At 43.2% G+C, this 20,189-nt stretch overlaps 1 protein-coding gene across 5 annotated transcripts; it reads right to left on the bottom strand.

Moving 5' to 3' along the window:
- Positions 1 to 2,190: 2,190 nt before the first annotated feature.
- On the bottom strand, positions 2,191 to 16,020 carry LOC121453583 (aquaporin-4). 5 transcript variants are annotated; one of them, XM_041660450.1, is made up of 6 exons: positions 15,919 to 16,020; positions 14,991 to 15,089; positions 12,230 to 12,644; positions 10,657 to 10,821; positions 10,081 to 10,161; positions 2,191 to 6,403 (listed from the first exon to the last, which is right to left on the bottom strand). In XM_041660450.1, exons 1-6 carry the CDS (start codon positions 15,948 to 15,950, stop codon positions 6,125 to 6,127), a joined length of 1,071 nt encoding a protein of 356 aa, XP_041516384.1. In that variant the 5' UTR covers positions 15,951 to 16,020; the 3' UTR covers positions 2,191 to 6,124. The 5 variants fall into 5 exon arrangements, with proteins under 5 accessions (XP_041516384.1, XP_041516385.1, XP_041516388.1 ...); XM_041660451.1 differs by lacking the exon at positions 14,991 to 15,089 and having other exon boundaries at positions 15,919 to 15,998; XM_041660454.1 differs by lacking the exon at positions 14,991 to 15,089 and having other exon boundaries at positions 12,230 to 12,640; positions 15,919 to 15,941.
- Between the last annotated feature and the right edge of the window lie 4,169 nt (positions 16,021 to 20,189).

The raw sequence follows: 20,189 nt of genomic DNA, 5'->3' as shown, positions 1-20,189 counted from the left end.
TTTCATGACTGGATTGAGGTCAGATAGGGATAGGAACATTAGTAATCAGATGGGGGAAGACATGGAGGGGTGAAGTGCTTAGGGGATTGCTGGGGGTGTATTTCAGTTTGGGTGGATGCTGACATAGGGGGATCTCCTAAGAGTGTATAGGGAGGACCCCAGCTTAGACTCCTTGCAATAGTATATTAGTAGCCTGAACTGGCTGTCACCTGTAACCAGATTGATGCCTGGCCCAATTTTCATCAGAGGGGTGTTACCCAGCAGCTGATGGAGGCAGATGCAGATCCACAGTTAAACATTAGGCCAAGCTTGGGGAATCCTGCTGTAGAGAGAGAGAGAGGAGGGATTGTAGGAGCCAGAGGGGTCGAGGACATCCCAAGAAAACCCACAGAAATCAACTAACCTTGGCTCATAGGAGCTCACAGAGACTGACCCGACAACCAGGGAGACTGCATAGGACTGACCTAGACCCTCTGCACATGTTACAATTGTGTAGCTTGGCTCTCTTGTGGTATTCCTAATAGACGGAACAGGGGCTGTCTCTGACTCTTTTACTAGCTTTTGGGATATTACTCCCCATACTGGGCTGCCTTGTCCAGCCTTAATACGTGGCGAGTTGCTTTGTCTTACTATAACTTGATATGCTATGTTTTGTTTACACTCATGGGAGTCCTGACCATTCCTGGATGCAGACAGAAGAGGAAAGGTTTGGGGAGTGGAAGGGACGATAAGGGATGGGGGAAGACCAGGATGAGAGGATAGCAGAGGCCGTGGTTAGGATTTAAAATAAACAAAACAACAAAAAAACAAAGACAAGGAAGAAGTGTGAAAATTAAAAAAAATGTTAAGAATTAGTTCAGGTGACATACATATTTGGAAATTTCCCAAACCAAATAATCATCAAAAAGTAGACATTTCTACCTTAAGCTTTCCATGCTTGTTAAAATACTTTGCTTGCTGAAGTGTTCAACTGAACTAAATCTCATCTAACATCTGGCCATTGCACAAACACAGCAGCAATGAAAACATGTCTCATTGCCTCCGCATTGGGTATACATTTTAGAAATCCAATTAGTGTTGCATACTCTGTGTGAATTTTTCTTTTCTTGTGTTTGAACTAATTTTGAGCTCCTACTTGGAATTATAAGAATTCAAATATTTAGTGCACACATCTCAGCAGCACAAAGCAACCATGATAAAGAACAAAGCTTTGTGGCATTTTCTCATGTTTCTAAGACACTCTTTAATTGCTTTGTCTTTGCAGTGAGCCCCCATCCAGTGGGTGTCAAGCCTCTTGCAGCACAGGGATGAGAGTGGGGAAAGAGAAACATACAGGATAAATAAGACACATTAATAGCCACTAAGGAGTTTAGAATCTAGTGGAGGAGACAGGCACCTAAACAAACCGTTTCACCATAATATGACAGATGCTTTGAGGGATACATATTCATCTCTCTACTAAGGATCATGATTCCCCCAACCTTGCAAGGAAGGTCTATAACTGCTAAAAATTGGGAAGTCCTTTAAACCAAGAATGGGGGTGGGGCAAATAAGAACTTACTGAGCCTATGTTATCCATCTGGGTGGACAGGAGCAGCCAAACACTCTGAAGGTAGACCATCTATGCAGCAGTGCCAGTCAGGTGTTGGAGTTTAGACTCACTCTGATGATAGCTGTTAACCCTATTGTCTATTTTGTAGATGTGGACATTATGAAAGAAGCCTAAGAAAACCCAATCTTCACTGTTTGCAGTCAGGGACAACTGAAGTATAAATTATACAGGCTTTCAGAAAATACAAATGAACTTATGGCATCTGCCACCATTTGGTGTAGATTATAATCAGATATCAACGGCCCCATGCATTTTAATGGAAGTACAAATACTGCAACTGAATTTTAAAACATTATCAAATATACAGTTTACTTTAAAAAACATTACGGATTTATTTGTGCAAGTCTAGTAATATTAGATATGCCACTAGCTCCTATGGTGCAATGGTTAACACTCTGGACTCTGAATCCAGAGGATCTGAGTTCATATCTTGGTGGAACCTGTTCCTTGAAGAAGAGAACTGGTCAGTCATCCTTCTCAACTCAGACCATGAAACCCAGTATAAACGGGCTGCCCGTGCATGCTTCAGCAGTGGCGGGGCATGTTTCACTTCACCTTCAGTAACATGACATGCAACATAAGACATGGAGCCCAGTCACGCTGCTAGACTTTTAATAGACTTTTTCAAATATTAGACATTACAGTTTAAATCTCTCTAGCATTAACTTTAATGTTGGAATAACATTTCAGTTAATAAATTATTATGAATATAACCATACATTTATTTTATCTTCTTTAGTTCATCATGAGTTACAAGTTTATTGTGATTTGGGTCATAAAATGACAAATAATTGTTTATATGTTTCCATAAATTGTGTGTTTGCCTAATCAACCCTGAAAAGGCTCTAGGAATACATTACAATAGGACATACAACTTAGGTTTATTTTTTAGCTCTTTATTGTTTACTTAAAAGGGTAACTGTGTAACTGCTCTTAAATATAGTGTTCACGGCATTGTTCTAGAACATGTTGGTTGTGTATTTTCAAAGGTATGGAAAATTATTTGCAAAAAGTGAGTATTCACAGTTTTTGATTTTTGAGGTTAAAGTCTAACATTTATTTCTGAGAATTACAATTTTCAAAGGTTTGTGTTATTAGGGTTTTCTGAAAAGCAATGAAGTTTAGACATGAGCTCAGAAAATTTGAGGTAAAGAAAGTGAGTTTTGTTATTAATATAGCAACCACCCTTTCCTAATAATTTCCACTCTTTGAGTTTACTGGGGGAAGATGTTACTACTTTCAGGTTGCAAATGTTCCAAATTTACATATCTTGTAGTCTCATCATAAGAACTATTTGTAGTTTTTTTTACTAAGTTGTCTATTCAGTTGCCAAAGAGACAGTGTCTCTGTCACATTTGTGACATCTGGGGAAGGTGTCGGCGAGTTGCAGCAAAGGGCCATGCAAGGATTAGTGCCAGCATTTTGATCTGTTATGCAGTTTTGGAATTTTGCTCCCACAATGAGGTTAGATCAGTACACACATTGCCTGGATTCATCTAGAAGAGTTGTGCTTTTTGGAATTGACCTCTAGTAAATCAGTTTATTTATATCATGCACGTTTTCCAGAGATTTCTAATCTCCTTATGAAATCTTTAACTAAGAGAAGCTCTGGCCAGCGGTGTCCATGAGCTGTGGTAGGACACCCCTCCAATGTTTGAAGAAAAGGATTTATGAATGGCGTCACATGACAGAAATAATTAAAATTACCAGTGGTTTAGGTTCCAGAAAAGACTTCTTAGCAGTGTAAAAAGTTAGGAGTTTTGGAAGAAAATGAAAACACACATTGAAAATCTGAGCCCTACATTTTTTAAAAATCCCCCAAATCTTAAAGGAAACGATTCCCTTCTTTACTGTTTTGACAGACTATGCACATTTTCATTGTATGGACCACCTTGAAATTTGGGGCGTGTCTGTTCTCTTCCCGAGGGAACACAGCTGGCATTGTTCCGTGGCTCGTATGAATCTTTTATGTCTTTCCGGTTTCTCGGTTCTGATCTCTGCGCTGTTTCAGTCACGGGTTGTCTCTTGGGAACAGCACTGTGCTGTTCAGCAGTACGCACTTCATTAATAAGAAGGGATTAAAGGAAAAAGCCCTGATCTCCTAATACACTGGATAATTTGGTGCCACCCACAAGGCAATAGACCCCTGCTGCAAAGATGTCATTAGAAAGGTACAATTTCATTACTTTTTTACTGGCAGAGCCTTGAGTGAAATACAAGACATATTGTCTTCTATGCAAAGATGAAGAGTGCTGGAGCCCTTCCCCTCTGTTCTTAAACACTAGATTGTAAGAACACGCTCTTTGTTTTCACGTCCATGTTGCTTTCCCTTGATGCTACGAGAAATTATACTTTTATTAAATATTGAGCAAAATTAAAAATTAGAAAAGATTATTGATAATCTTAAATGAGAGTCATATATTCTTATCGAATAACATGCTTGATTTGATTACCTACTGTGTGCCTGGCACTATGCCAGTTGCTAAAAATCAAAGCACAAAGCTAGAATTCACTGCTTTTCAGTCCCTACCATGTTGAACGCGGTCACTGGACATGAGTGTTAAAGGCGTCTGCACGAAGTAAGCTGCACGGCACACAGAAACAGCCACAGGCCAGGGTTTTGAAAGGGGGACCAGACATCTGCTCAGCTATCCTGCCAACGAAGTTGACATGTTTGTTGATGGTTGATACCACCTCCTGAACTGAAGTACCCTGACCTTTAAGCCTATGTAGCATATCGTGAAGATACTTGAAATAATGCGCATGACCCACCTTTGGGAGGTTTATGCCCTGGTTCTGTGAGTGCCACTCAGTTATGGAGGAACTTCTGTTTCTGGTGTAGTATATTTGACGCCCCACAAAGGGAGCTTGTGCTTCCAGCATCTACCGTAGAGGATGCCGGTGGCACTGAGAGGCATCCGCTAGGGTCGTGGCTGTCTGGGAAGTTGCACATCAGTTTCCTAGCACCGAAGAGAATCAGCTTTAATAGTGGTCCTTTATCTCGCTGCCACAGACACAAAACTGCCATTAACAATGAGAAGTCACACAGTTGGAATTGTGCTTGGGAGAAGAAAGCCCTCGATTATCAGCCATTTGCTAGCTGGCTAGTCCTCACAGAAATGGATCTTCTCTCTCCCACTACTAACTTTTGTTAAGAGAAACTGACATTTGCAGTGCATTGTCCAAGGTAAGTGCTAGACTAGATAGTTATAATGGAAGAAACTGGGGTTTCCATAGTGTTCTATTGGCAGAAGGCAAAACAGTATGGGAAGACCAAACAATTTTAACAGATAAACCAGGCAGTGGGGTAAATACTTTAAAAACACTTAGTTCTATGTGCGCTAGGAAAAATGGGTCACATGTTACACTTGAAACAGACTGTCTCCTCACCTTTTAATTAGACAACCGTGTTGTGCCTTCTCTGCCACATATTTTGGCTCATGCTAAGTATTAATACACTCACAGTGAAGCTCATCAGCAGATGTCGAGGGAAGAGAGGCGGCGTTAGAAGTTGGGATGGGCAGGACCAGTTTACACCTTCTAGAATAAGCAGGGCTTAGATACCAACAGAGAGTCAGGACACAGCTAGTAAAGATCTTGTCAAAAATGTCTCAGCTAATGCTTCATTATAGATAACAGCATGACAGACAAATTCCCCAGTTTTTCCAATAAATTTTAAAAAGTAAATGAAGCAGTTAAAAGCTCAGGTGGTTAGCTTGTGTGGCGCACTTCAGAACGAGCACTGAAAACAGATCAGTCATTTGCTAACAGGGATACAGACTCCCCCTTCCTCTGCCATCAGATTCCATGGGTCTGTCTATCCTGAACCTCAGTGGATGTCCCATGTATATATTCCATTAGATGGAGCTAACACATGGACACAAAATAATATTCTTTCCAAATTTCATAATTTTAGCCCTATAGTTTCTTGGGAGTTGAGGAGGAAGAAGGATTATAATGAACTTAGATTGGGATCTGCCGGTCAGATATTTGTCATATAAATACTAATGGCATATCAGCAATGACCCCGGCTACTGTTTTCCTCCGAGGTAGTTATAAATAAGGGATGGATCATGAAAGAACTTACTACATTTCTTCGTTTGAATGAGTAAGGCACTGTAACATACTACATTTTGTCATTGTTAAGTCATGCCAGTGAAGTCAATATTCAGGTGAGGATTGACAATACCAGCTTCCTCATAGAGGCACCCACATGCTCTGTAAGGCAAGACTTGGCCGAATCTTTGTATGCATTTTCTGTTGTTATTAACGAAGGGAACTTTGGGGGATATTTAAACAAATATTTCCTTTTTTTAACATTTCATATTCATTATAGGTTTCTTCTTCCCCCCATTGATAATAGTAAACTATGTGTTGTTCAAACTGAGTAATACGACATGAAACAAGGAACCTCGGGTGGCTCATTTATAACAAATCTGTTTCCTTGATGGGTGGCAGGACATCTGAGGTCAACTCTAGGGAGTCTCTCCTGCTTTCAGTGCTGTCTTCTAGTCATACCGAAGACAATACCTCTCCAGACGGGTCTTTCCCCTTCTTCTCTTCCCCGCGGTCAATGTCAATGACGTGCACCAGCCCGGGTTTCAGAATCAGGTCCTCCGTCTCCACTTGACTCCTGTTGTCCTCCACCTCCATGTAGCTTCCTTTGGCCTGCTGTGCAGCTTTGCTGAAGGCTTCCTTAAGGCGCCGTTTGAGCTCCACGTCAGGGCAGAAGACATACTCGTAAAGGGCACCCGCGAGCACAGCGCCTATTATTGGTCCAACCCAGTATATCTGGAGAAAAATGGGAGAGGAGAGGCAATAAATAGAGGAGGGTGAAAAGTGGTCTCACTGGACAGCTTGTGAGTACACAGTTTAACAGACTTAATCAAGTCAGCAACTGCATCATACACACACACACACACACACACACACGATGGATCTGAAAATAAATGCTAAAATATACCAAGTCTACATCAAAGATCCATAAATTATTAAAGAGCATTTGAACATAAAATAAGAAAGAATAATGTCTTCTATCTTCTTTATTTTAATATTATATTTTAAATGTTCTGATTATTATTAATATTATTAGAGACAAGGTCTAGCTTAGGCTGTTTTTAAGACTCATTGCATAACTCAGGATAGCCTTGAACTCACATTCCTCCACTGTCAGCATCATGAGTGTTTAAAATATTGGTGGGTACCATCACATCAGGCTTATCAACTTTATGATAAACCTTAACATGAAATAACTCTGCTCTGGTGGCCCCACAACTTAAGCAGACTCTACTGGTAATTCCTTCAAATAAAAAGAAAAAAAGAAGTTTTTGCTGCATGTTTCTCTTATGTATTCTGCAGTAGCCTCTTACCTTGATTGTCTGTATAATCATGCATTTTTATCATTTAAAGTGTTTGCTACTCAGTATACATAATGAATACAGCTCACTCCTCGCTACTTAGCAGTGTGAGTGCTTAGATAAGGGATAGTTTCCACTTAGAGGCAAGGTCTCTTATACCCACGTAGCTGAGGCTGATGGCCTTGAACAGCTGAACCCGCAGTGTCTTCCTCTGGAGTGCTGGGATTACAGGCATGTGCTACCAAGCCCAGTGTGTGGTCATGCTGGGTAAGCACTTCACCAATTAGATTATACCACCAGTGACTTCTGTGTTTTACTTTCTATATCTGCAAAGCAGGGCTATAATATATATATATATATATATATATATATATATATATATATTTCCCACGGCTGTGACGACTAAATGGAATGCCACTTAGCAGTTTTGTGCTCATGAAAATTGTTAGGTTTCTACTTCTTAGACAATTTAAAACTGCGTGCAACCAACTTGGCTGTTAATTAGTTTCTCTTTAAAGTTTGATGCCTTTGCATCTTTCTCACTGGAGAGTGTTTCCCCTCCGCGTAGTGCTGCGGTGTAGATATGTTCATGTGGTGACTAGACTAGGGTTAGTCAGTGGTTCTATGGAGGTCAGTAAACAGCATGTTTGATCACTCAGTAATGCACCTAGAATGAGCCAGCTCTCATCTGGTTAGGCTGGGACGTGTGCTGTAGAGTACATGCACTCTGGAGAGTGTTAGGCGTTCATCCAATAGAGTCATTTGGGACCACGCCCCAGTTTACTGAGCACTCTAACGGACTGTATAGAGCACTTTTCTCTTCTCATTAATAACCTTTGATACAGATATTATTAAAATATACATTCTTATGCATTGGAAAGTTGACAGTTGGAGATGTTACAAGCTTACTTAAGATAGCATACTTAAGTGATTGAGTTGAGCTGTCTAGTTTACTTGTCTTTAGAACACCCTTTTACCAACTTACTGTTTGTTCTCTTATCTGAAAAGAATTACTATGTCTTGCTTAAAACACCATCTGGAAATTAACTGTACTTGGTATCTTTACTGTACAGCCTAAAGGAGAGCCAGGCTTCCCACCGAAGCTGAGCACATGTCCTTAACAGGGAAGTAGCTGGAGAGTCGCTGGACCAGCCAAGCTCCTTATCTTGAACATGAAAGAGCCCAAAGGAGAGTTTATCTTTCCTGTGCCCTTTCAAAGGAGAAACGAGAGCCCTCCTCTAAATGCCTTTGCTCTCTGTTCCCTTGGTAAGATCTCATTAGATCGGTGCAACTTCACAGGTCTCAAGTCCCACAAGGAGAACAGCCTCAGCAAACAATCACTACCCTTTCCATAACACTCCGGAGGAGACAGCAGGCTCTGTGTCCTCAAAGATAAATCTGGGTGACAAATTGCTATTCCCACACAGAGTTCTGTAACTTTAAAGTACTTTTTGATTTTTATGAATAATTTTATTGATGAAAACAGAAAAACACATAAACTACATAAAAGTGTTTTTAAAAACTTCCTAAATTGACATTATATTACCTAATTAAAACTCACCCATTTATTGTACAATCAATAAACTTATTGTTAAAATTTTCCACTCTGGGGATAGGGAAATTGCCCAATGGGTAAAGTGACTCCATGCAAGTGTGAGGATGTAAATTCCAGTCCTTGAGACCCACATAAAATCCAGACACCATAGTGCATGGCTGTAATTGCTGTGTTCCTACAGGAAGATAGTATACAGCAAGCAGAGGTAAGAGAATCCCCAGGGCGAGCTGGCCTGGTGATCAATGGTGAACTAGAGACCCTGTTGTGAACAAAATAAAAAATGGGAACTGATACCCAAGGTTGTCCTCTGATATCCAGATACCCTGGCATGTGTGTGTCTATACTTACACATATGAGCACACACACACACACACACACACACACACACACACACTCCTCAACATACATCACACACATAAAGTAAATTCTATTTTTGTTAATGTAGTAAGTCCTCTCAGAAATATCAGTGGCAAAACTACCAGTCCAAAGAATGACTTTGGGGATCAAGATTTTGCATGTCTGTGCCCAAATTATGTCTCAACAACTTAGTACACGTTTTGTATAAAGGAGTTTATACAGTCATGGTATGATATTTTCCTTCTTTGCTGGGCCATGTCATCCTTGAGTAGCTGTTCCCAAAGCCACTGTAGCCACATGCATAAGATCAAAGCACAAACAACAGATTGTTACAGTCATAATTTTAAAAATGTGAAATCACATTCACAATATGTGAATGGCAGTAAAAGTTAAGTCTCTTTTCAAGCTTGCATATATATGTTTTATTCTTGTAGTTTGTAGGTTATTTAAGTTAATGAGTGGCATAGACAATTGTCTGTGATTTAAAGGATATAAATTCTCTTGTTGATAGAAACAATTGAAACAGTAATGATTATGTCTCTCACTACCCCCGGCCCAGATTGACAGGAAGGTTCGTCCTGAGATTAAAAAGTGCACCTTCCTGGCACTCATTTGTTTTTCTGGCTACAGCTGTGGTGACAGGGGCATAAACATCTGCATCATTTATTTGGTACCAACCACAGTTCACTAATTTCCAGCCCCTGTGCTATGAATTATGCTCTGCTTATGCAAACTAGGATCTTAAATACCTTTGTCATAGGCGGTACTTTAAAGTAGTTCTTTCTCTCTTTTTAAAACAATAACGTTGCTTTCTGTTGTTGCTAGGAAGCCTTTCTTTCAATGATTTTAACACTAATATTCAGCACACATTTATCATTTAAATTTATTCTACAAAGGAAACCCTATGTACAAGCATTCTGCTGCTATCTGTCAGATACATGTCCAGACTAATGCTTCAAGAAAACCCAACTCTCAGTGAAAACCTAGAACAGAAGGCTATGAGGTCTTTTGTAGCAGGATTCTACTGGACTGTTTTACTCCCTGTGACAGATGCAATAATAACTAGAGAGTTGGGTGGCTGGGGGAGGGGAAGCAACAGAAACTAGTGCACTAATTTAGCCCAAACTAAAAAAAGAGAGAGTCTTGTGGACGATTGTTCCTAACTTCAGTAAGATGGGACTTATCAATTTAGTAGTTACCCAGTGGTTTTCCCAGTTTCCCATGATAACGGCAGGTCCAAAAGATCGGGCTGGGTTCATGCTGGCCCCGGTATAATTGATCTGCGGAGAAAAAGAACAAAACCTCAGACATTTTGGAAATAGAACTGTTAACAGGGGCCATTTGCTGTAACTTGACGCTGTCTCTTCAGAGGAGCACTGACATTTAGCCACTTTGTAGTTGTCATGGTCCCTTCACATCGACAGATATGGCTGGATCTGAATGAGCTCTATATTGTATGGCACAAGCAGTATGGTACATGGGTATGTCCAGCTAGTTGGCAGACTGTTTAACATGTATCTATTAAAATGGTAACACTGAAATAAATAACACTCTTGAAATAATGCAAATGTTGCAGTGGTTTTGTACTGGCCAGGTCACTGGTTACTGGTAAAAGCTGCAGAGGGATGGATGGTCACAGGAAACAGTACAATGTTCCCAGCTGCTTAATACTAAAAACAACCAAAGAGAGATTCAACTGCAAACAGCATCTTCAGGCCTGCTTCAGGGTGAGGCTAAATGAGACGATCAATTATTCAAATGGACTTAAAACTTACTGCAAACAAATGTCCAATTGCGACGGAGAGTCCAATTGCTAAAGCTATTGAACCGGTGACATCAGTCCGTTTGGAATCACAGCTGGCGAAAATAGTGAACACCAACTGGAATGTGATTATCAACTCCACCAGGAGTCCGTGGCCAGCAGTAAGGTTTCCATGAACCTGGAGAGAGAGAGAAAGATACTCCATCAGAACTGAATCAAGAGTCTAGTTCTAAGCAATGCAACGGTTTGAAGGGTGTATTTTTTTTTGGCATGGGAAGTGATGGTTAACTTGAGTCTTCTACCAACCCCAGGTTGAAATTTCCATCCTTTCACCTCCTAGAATGAAGGAATTAATTTACACTCATTTTCGACCATTGTAGATAATTACTTTTACAGTGACTGAGTTTTTACTGAATGTTGTATTTAGCAACAAAGCAAAATGTGTTACTGTTGCACTTAGAGTGTAAAGGATTTTCTTCAGAGATTTATAATATCACGAGGCAATTATTAGACCCATAGATTAGGTTTAGATTAGCTCCTGGGTATCTCAACTAAAACACGAGTTTAAAGTCAGACTGGTGCCGAGCTACCCAGTAATCCTGCCCACTCACGAAGAGCAAGGTGAAGATCAATGACTGTGGGTTCCCCCACCTTTAGTTTTGAGACAGGGGTTTCTCTGTGTATCCCCAGCTGTCAGAACTTACTTTGTAGATCAGAATGGATTTAAACTCGGAGATCTGACTGCTTCTGCCTACTGAGTGCTGAGATTAAAGGCCTATCACTTTACACAGATCATCTAAAGTCCCCGACATTAAAAGCAACAAATTCTTGCCCCTGCTAAGAAACAAATAATTGTAAGGCCTTATGATAAAAATACAGTCAAGCCAGTCACGCTGATTTACACCTGTAATCCCAGCACATAGAGGGCCCAGACGGGAGGATTGCTGCAAATTCAAGGCCAGCCTGAGCTAGAGAATGAATGTGAGAGCCTGCCTCAAGAAAAAAAAAAAAAACCAAAAACCAAAAACATACTCATGTCGTTACGTCTTTACTGTGGTGGGAGAGAAACAAAGCATGCTGAGATCTTTTAATCATGTTTAAGTCACTAAACAGTAAACAATGATGTCCTCTCAATGCCTTTCCTCTGTCTAGACTGGGTTTCACTGTTTGATCCAGGGTGGTCTTGACTCCTGATCCTCCTGCCTTAACCTTCCAAGGGCTGGGATTATAGGCAACCCTCATGCCTGGCTCTTCTGCGTGTATTTTAAAAACTACTATAATAAGTTTCCACTTTTTTTTTTAATGACGATTTTCTATATAGTCCAGACTGGCTTTATACTCGATACATAGATGAGGACAACCTCAAACCTCTGGTTCTGCCTTTACTTCCCATGTGTTGGTATTGTAGATGTACGCCACTGTACCCCAGGACCTACATGCCAGGCAAGCTGTCCACCAACTGAGCTACATCCCTCGCTCCTTGAACAGGCTGTGTTTTGTTTGTCTCTCACGGCCCTGAGCCAGCTTGGAGCATAGTTTGTAAGCATCCTGGTATCCTAACATGAGACACACATGAGAGTTCTTACCGTGGTAACTCCCAAGCCTCCCACAACGTTGGGAGGTGTGACCAGGTAGAGGATTCCGGCTCCAATGATGGCCCCCAGGCACTGTGCAGCAATGTAGAAGACCGACTTGGCAATACTGATCTTCCTTGTGCATACCATGGCCACTGTCACAGCGGGATTGATGTGGCCACCACTGATGTGGCCAAAGCACTGCACCATGGTAGCAATGCTAAGTCCAAAGCAAAGGGAGATGAGGACCATGTCCACAGGTAAGGGGTTCTCTGACCCACCCCAGTTGATGGTGGATCCCAGGCTGAGCAAGACGAAGATAAGCATGGCGAGAAATTCTGCTGCGACCGCCTTCCAGAAAGCTTGAGTCCAGACCCCTTTGAAAGCCACCATGATCCTCTCTCTACTGCAAGAATGTCCACACTTACTGGAAAGAGGAACACAATAAGAATCAGAAGCCACCAACCTAACTTAGCTTTCCAGCCAGAAGGGGCATTGGTCAGGCCTTCAGTCTTGCAGGCTGGGGATGGGTTGTTGAACATCCTTTGCAAACCAAGACAGAATGCTTCTGGAAGTCTCCCTAGTTAGTAGCCAAGAAGTTGCTCTTCTGATCTCCTTCTAGTTCCTGTTCACTGGGCTGCAACCCCAGCTGACCCTAGAAAGGTCACTGTCTCAACCAAGTTCCTTAAGAGTTTAAGAATAAAATACATTTTACTGGGAGTTAGTTCCCTTAGGCAAGCTTTAAAGCATATACTTTCCCTGTGTCTTTTGTTTTGAACAGAAAGCACTTGAAGTGGAGGGAGTTTGCTAGAGAGATGACTCAGCATTTAAGAATACTAGCTGTTCTTCCAGAGGACCTCTGTTGGTTCCCAGCACCCACACAGTGGCACTCTACCACGGGTGATTCCACTTCCGGAGGCCCCAGAGCCCTTTCCAATCATCTATGGGCACTGCACCCAGGTGGTGCACAGTCACACCTGCAGGCAACCACTCATCACACACATAAATAACTCAATTGAAGAAGGGGGTAGAGCGTTCAGTCTTAGACTGATTTCCCAGCGCCTGTTATGCATCTCTGCAGCATCTGCTGCCCACTGCAAGAGAATGCTCCTATGACCAAGGATGAGGGCATCCAGAGATTAGGGGTGTGGGAATATGGGGAGAGTTCGATAAGATGACGACGTGGGTGGATGTGATCCTATTTTATTATGTATACATTTCTGAAGAATAAAGAAAATACCGAAGAAGGAAAAACATACCGTACAAAGGCAGATCGTTTCCAGTTTGGCATCTTGTAGCTTCACAAAGGCATTTTGAAAATGGATTTATAGAGCCCTATACCCACTCCTTCCCTCAAGAGCGTGTGGATTTGGAGCTGGGACTGTGCAACTGTCTTTTGGGAAGGTAAAGTCGTGGAGGGCTTCCTATACTGGTGTGGGCCCTGGGGACAGGCAGGGACTCAGCTGGTACAGGGGCACTCCCTGCTGTTGCCCTGGGCAAGAAGGTGAAAAACTGCAGGTGGCAGTGGCTTGGGAGCCAGTGGGGCCCCAGCCCTTGGGCAGATCTGGGCTTGTAGCACTGGGACGTGACAATCTCAGTCCCCAGTGGGGAGCCTGAGAGACTCTGGAAGGGCAGGCTGTGGGCACTCCAGGCTGGTGCCAGGCTCCCAGTTGGACCGACAGAAGTAGCTGTCAGAGGGGTCAGGTACCAGAGAGGGGAGCCTCAAAAGGGTTTGAGAAGCAGAATAGTGCCTCCTATGGCTCGATTGTCCCTCAACTGTTACTGGGACAGCTGTCCTAAACACCTCCAAATCCGGGAGCCTGGAGTATGTAAGCCAGCCCCCATGCAGTCTACCCGCCCTGAGGGTACAGAGCTTGCTTGCGAATTTAGCAAGAAAGAGGGGGCGTGTCAAGAAACAGTGCGGAGGCTCTGTGAGGGGGGCTAAGGTGCTTTTTGTTGAGGACTTCTCTCCCACGGGCTAGAGAAGCATTATCGGCATCCTCTTGAGGAGCTTGTGGAGGTGCGGAGGGGAGCAGGAGGTGAGGAAGCAGCTGGGAATGAGGCCAGGAAATGAGAGACGCCAAAGCAGCCTTTGGGAAGGGAGTCACTTGCTCTTGCCATGCCCCTTCCTTACCGTCTTTAGATCTTCCGAGTTGAAAAGGGTGGGGTTGGAGGACACCCACGCAACTGCTTATTTTGACCAGAAATTGGAAGGGCAGTCACCCCAGTCACCTCCTTACCAAGGCCATTCATTTTTGTCTCTCATAAGACAGATCGGCAGCGTTTAGCATAGTAGACTATGTAGAGGGCTGGCTGGAAAACCAAGGGCTCAAGAATCGCATAACCTCCCACACATATTGTGAGGTTCTTATCTTTTGAACATCACTTATTGGTCTAGGGAGCCTAGGTTCTGTATTGGTAGTAAGAAAGCCCCGGATGGCACAGACTGCGGAAGGCTTTCTTCACCTTTAAGACTTCTCCTTTGCTATTTGTTTGACTATGGGGCTTTCCTTCTGACTTGAAAAGGGAACACAAGGTGTGTTCACGCTCACCCACCCAAGGGGGCAGCCAGCTCTACCCCAGATTGTCCCCTGCCCAAGTGAGGTCCTCTAAGTAAATCATGCAATTATAAAGACCACAGCTGGGACAATGCATGATGTGTGTCTTAGGGGAGATAACAGAGAGGTAAAAACAACAGCTGGAATGGGGCAGAGAGGGTGCCCTGGGGGAGGCGTGGGAAAGGTCCCCAAGAGGAAAAGCTCTGAGAACTCACATTGAAACGGGAGTGAGGAGAGTCACTTCCGAACTCACCAGCAGCCCAGGTTGCAGCCAGGTGGCAGAGAGGCTATTACAGGCGCTGTCCTCTCCAGCCCTACCACACAGAGGAAAGAGACCAAGCAGGAAGTAAAGGGAGCTGGGTGGGCAGGGAGCAGGGCACCCAGGGGAGGCGGTCCTGGAAATGGCCAGCCTCTCCCTTTAACACCCCTTTGTCACCTCTCCCTGCTCATTTGCACACCTGTCCCCCTCTCCAGAGACCTAAGCTCTTTAAACTTCAAATTTTCATCAGAGAAATTGAAGAAGAACAAAACAGCCAAGCCTGTGAACAGTAACTAGAAACCTTAAAATGGTTTTAGCTCCTTCTTTTTCTTAAAACCCACAAAAAATTTGATCCCCCAAAGCAGCCTCATCTAGCTGTGAACCTCAAAACTTCTAGCATCTATGTATCTCTCTGCCTTTGTGGGAATCTCCCCAGCATTGCCCATGGCTGCACCATCACCATCAACGTGGCCTGATGTGTTTACATTCACAGGAAATGGACCAACATTATTTGTTCTTGCTGTTTTGATTTTTTTCCCCCCAGAACAAAGGGGGATTTGTTGATATGATCCGGGTGCAGTGAACCAGACACGTTCCACCCTAGCTGAATACACTGTCTCATCCACTTCTGAACAGTTCCCGGGTGAGTAATTTTTCTAATGAAAATTATTACAGAGTAATTTCCCATGCTAAAAAGCATCCCCTTTCTTCTCCTTTCCCTCTGCTTCTCTTGTGCCTAAACTTAGTCCCCAGGCTTCAAAGAACCCCCAACCTGTCCCGTTGTCGCTGCCTAGACTCTGTCTGAGAAGACACGGATATCTGCAATGAAAGAGTTTCATCTTGTAGCACGCAGCATTGTTTCCTTAAAGCAAAGCAGAACTTACCCCCACCGCCTCGCTGCAGCTCTGTCACTCATGCCGTCCCTGGCCAGAGTGCAGCTCTCATTGCCTGCCCCTGGGCTCCAGTGAACTGGGAGTCAGATTACGGGCACTTGTCTGATTGGGTTTTTGGAGTGTAGGGGTGGAAAGATTCTGCACCATGTGGCAATCGCTAAGTTATATTTGAACTAGAAATCGTCTCTGTACCTGATCACTGGAGACACAGGCATTTCAGGGATGCAAAGCACTTGCTGACATATGTCTTTTGCTACTAATCTTTCCAAGTGAAGACTTCCCTGAGTGTTTATTTGAATTAATCTGATCACGAATAATTGGGGAGGATTTGTCTTGTAGCTTTCTTATTGAAACTGAACAACTAATAGAAAACAGGTTTGTATGACCCAGCAATTCGGATGAATTGGGAGTTAGACATTTTCTTTCGAGTGGCAAACAGCCAGTCAATTCTATTTGAAATGTGTACGAAGATAATCATAACAAACAGCTGTAACTCCACTTACAGTGTCCACTTCCTGAGTTCGATAATAATAATGATTATTATACCAATTTCTCTGGATGAAGCAGCAGATTTTAAAAACACAGAGGTTAGAGAGGGACAGAATTATTAGGAACAGTAGAAAAAATTTAGTATTTGGAAACCTGGGAACAGGGCTGACGCTATACTTTGCTGTTCAAATTGATTGCAGGACCCAGTGCTCAGAAATTACTCAGATTGTAAGATTGTCACAGCAGGGCACTGAGCAGAGTGTGGGCCCCCTTTACACGCATAGCTGCATGGTTGGTCATGAAAGTGTCCCCACCTGGCATGCTGCAGAGGGCGTAGGAAACACCTACATGCCGATCAAATCATCTTTATGATTTTTTCCTTAGATAGACCCCAGGTGCGTAGAGAAGGAGTAATCTTAACCCCTAGTTTCTGAGTGTGTCTTGATAATTGATCAATGATGTCTAATCATTATAATGATTATCAGGAATACATTGCTCAATTCAGAAATTAAAACTGTGATAAATACCTGTGGACTTCTCTGATTTCTTCATTTTAGATTGTGTGTGTGTGTGTGTGTGTGTATCTCTATTTTTTTTTTTTAGTATTCAGTATGATAAGAAAGATATTTAGAAGTGAAAGACTCTTGCACTTTTACATTTTTTTGCCTAGGTGTCTGACTTGCTCGCTTGAGACAAGGCAACATGTACAAAGCTCTCAGCCCTCCTTGCGAAAGGGATTAAAGTTTTGAATGGGAATTCCAAAGGAACACTGTAATACTTTTTCCTCAGTAATCCTCAGGTAACAGCGTTTGTATGGACTTCCTTCACGGTGCTGTCGTTCTGTGATTATTGTGAAACCTTTAACGACATTCTTGCTGAAGTCAGAATATTCTGGTGAGAGGGGAGGGAGAGTTTGCAAGAAATCACAAAGTCCCTTGGAAGCATTTCATACAGACTCTTGAGATTTACTGTTTAGATTTCAAAAAAGCTGTGCATTTCCCCCACTAACTAAAACCCTTGACTTTCTGGGCAGATGACTAAGTGTGAGAAAATGGAGCCAGGGTACCTGAACTCAAGTAGTTCTGAAGGGTTTCATGCTCTGTGAAAACATCTTGCACTGAGATCCAAGACTTCACAGGGCCAAGTATTTCTTGGGGCTGTGGGTGCTGGGACGACTGTGGGTTCCCTGGATTCATCTGTATGCCCTGCGTGGCCTTTGCAGTTCCCGTTGCCACCTCACAAACTGCCAGAAAAACTTGGTTGCCAGGGTTTCCCTTTTCTGGCTGGCTAATGTGTTGACGGTCCAGTTCCTAGGGGGCAAGTGTTCTCGTCAAGGGAGGAGCCACCCTATTTGGCACCGCCCGTTATACTCATTGGTACTCTGCATAGTGGCCTAAGACAGAACAGGGAGGGGTTAACTCTTTACCCACCGGAAGTAGTTTTTGTTGGGCATGATTATCCCATTTGTAGTTGAGTTGGCTTTTCTCATCTTCCCACACGTATCAGGTTAGTGCAACAAGAAGCTACTTGGTTGGATATAGACGGACATTTCCTGTGGGCCTGCCTGTGGACATAGGTGCAGAGACAGCGTAGGAAGAAAGCTTCAAGTAAAGGTAGTAAGGCAGGAGGAGGTAGGAAATTTAGTCCAGGTAACAATAGCTTCTAAACTCAGTCATTTGCATCTGGGTTAGATGCAAAGGACAGTAGGAATTAATTTGTTTTCTCACATTGGGTAATAATAGCTTAAGTCTTTTAAAGTGCCCTAACATGAGGCTTCGGCAATGGCTCGGTTGGTAAAGTGTTTGCCATGGAAGCCTGAGGACATGAATTTGATCCTCAGTACCCACATAAAAGGCAGCAGAGTGACACATGCTTACAATTCAAGTACTGTGGAGTTGGGGGTAGGAGGGGCCCTGGGACTTTCTGACTGACCAGTCCACCTGTATCGTTGAGCTCCTGCTTCAATGGAAGACCAGTCTCAAAGAAGGTGGAGGGCAACTGAAAGACACCTATGTTGACATTTGACTTGAAGACACAACCACACGCTCACACATGTGCACACACACACACTCATATATACACACACACTCATACATACTCACACACATACATATACATGCGCACACATACTCATACATACACACACACTCACACATATGCACACACATACCTACACATGCACACACACATACGTACATGTTCTCACATACACACACTCATATATATGTATTCACACACACATTCATACACACCCCCACACACCCATATGAGTGAAGTAACTTTGTAATTAAATCTTAAGCTTTTTAGTCTACAGGCTATGTTCTCTTTGGGGACAGCATATCCACATGGCACACCATGTTAAAATTGGCCTTCCATGTCAGACCACCTTCTGCAGTTTTTGTTGAAGAGCCTTGTGATGTCAGGTTAATAACACACAAGGAAAATTTTACAAAGCAAAAGGAACTCAGCAAAGCCTGGCCAACAGACACACCGTGCTTCTGAGCTGTTAACCTGCTTCCACACTGCTTTCCTTCGGTGCTGATGACTATGCGTGATATCTTTGAGAGCTCTGGGTTCTTCCTCTTCTCTCACCCACAGAAATTTAATATTTCTCTATGTGTTCAGACTAAAGACTAAGACAAAAGTGTGTGCGTGTGTGTGTGCGTACATAGCGATGTCTCAGTACTGGTTAAGAGGTGTCTGCAACCTGGTAAATAAGACTCAATCTCATCTAATAATCTTGTTTCTGTTTTACAAATCTCGGCATTGTGAGTCCCCCACCCCCAGAGTTCTTATGTATCAGTATATTCATTAGAAACAAACAAACAAACAAACACACAAACCAAACAGCAGCAGCTTCTTCTTTTTTTTTTTTAGTTTTTCGAGACAGGGTTTCTCTGTAGCTTTGGAGCCTGTCCTGGCACTAGCTCTTGTAGACCAGGCTGGCCTCGAACTCACAGAGATCCGCCTGCCTCTGCCTCCCGAGTGCTGGGATTAAAGGCGTGCGCCACCACCGCCCGGCCAGCAGCAGCTTCTATAGCCACTAAAGCCACCACAGCGAAAGGACCAGCGAAGCTTCATGCTCTCATCAGGCATTGCCTTATGGTCATAATTCAGGGTAATTTCCAGCATTTCTTCCCTCTCACAGAGCCAGATAAAAACAGTGAGGACTACTGAGAACTCAAGAACAATCGCAGTGGGTTTTTGATCCTACTGCACGTACTGGCTTTGGGGGAGCCTAGGCAGTTTGGATGCTCACCTTACTAGACCTGGATAGAGGTGGGCGGTCCTTGGGCTTCCCACAGGTCAGGGAACCCTGATTGCTCTTCAAGCAGATGAGGGAGGGAGACTTGATCGGGGGAGGGGGAGGGAAATGGGAAGCGGTTGCGGGGAGGAGGCAGAAATCCTTAATAAATAAATAAATTAAAAAAAAAACAGTGATTCAGCAGCAGCAAGGGTTGGATTGCTTAACTCAGCTTGCTGAAGTAGAGGTGAGTAAACTTGGTTCCCAGCGAGTGCAGAGTCTTTTCAACATTAATCTCCTCTTGCCCCCATGCCTTGTGGATGGGCTGGGGTTTTCTAGTTGGTAGGACAAGTGTGTTTTCCTTGATTCGGACCTTAAACCACTGCCTTTGCTGCAGAGCTGTGCTCTGCTGACATTTAAGGCAGGAATTCCCTGGGAAAATAGTCAAGAGATTCTTTTGGTGTGACTGGCGGACCTCCAAAGGGTCTAGGGTTCCCCTGTCCAGGCAAGTGGGGAGAGAGAAAGGGAG

This window comes from Microtus oregoni, unplaced genomic scaffold (genome assembly GCF_018167655.1).
Source record: "Microtus oregoni isolate MIOR12 unplaced genomic scaffold, Mior012 000011F_ref0000422, whole genome shotgun sequence".
Classification (NCBI taxonomy): domain Eukaryota; kingdom Metazoa; phylum Chordata; class Mammalia; order Rodentia; family Cricetidae; genus Microtus; species Microtus oregoni.
The sequence above is the reverse complement of the archived record's forward strand: the minus strand, read 5'-3'. Positions and strand labels throughout refer to the sequence as shown.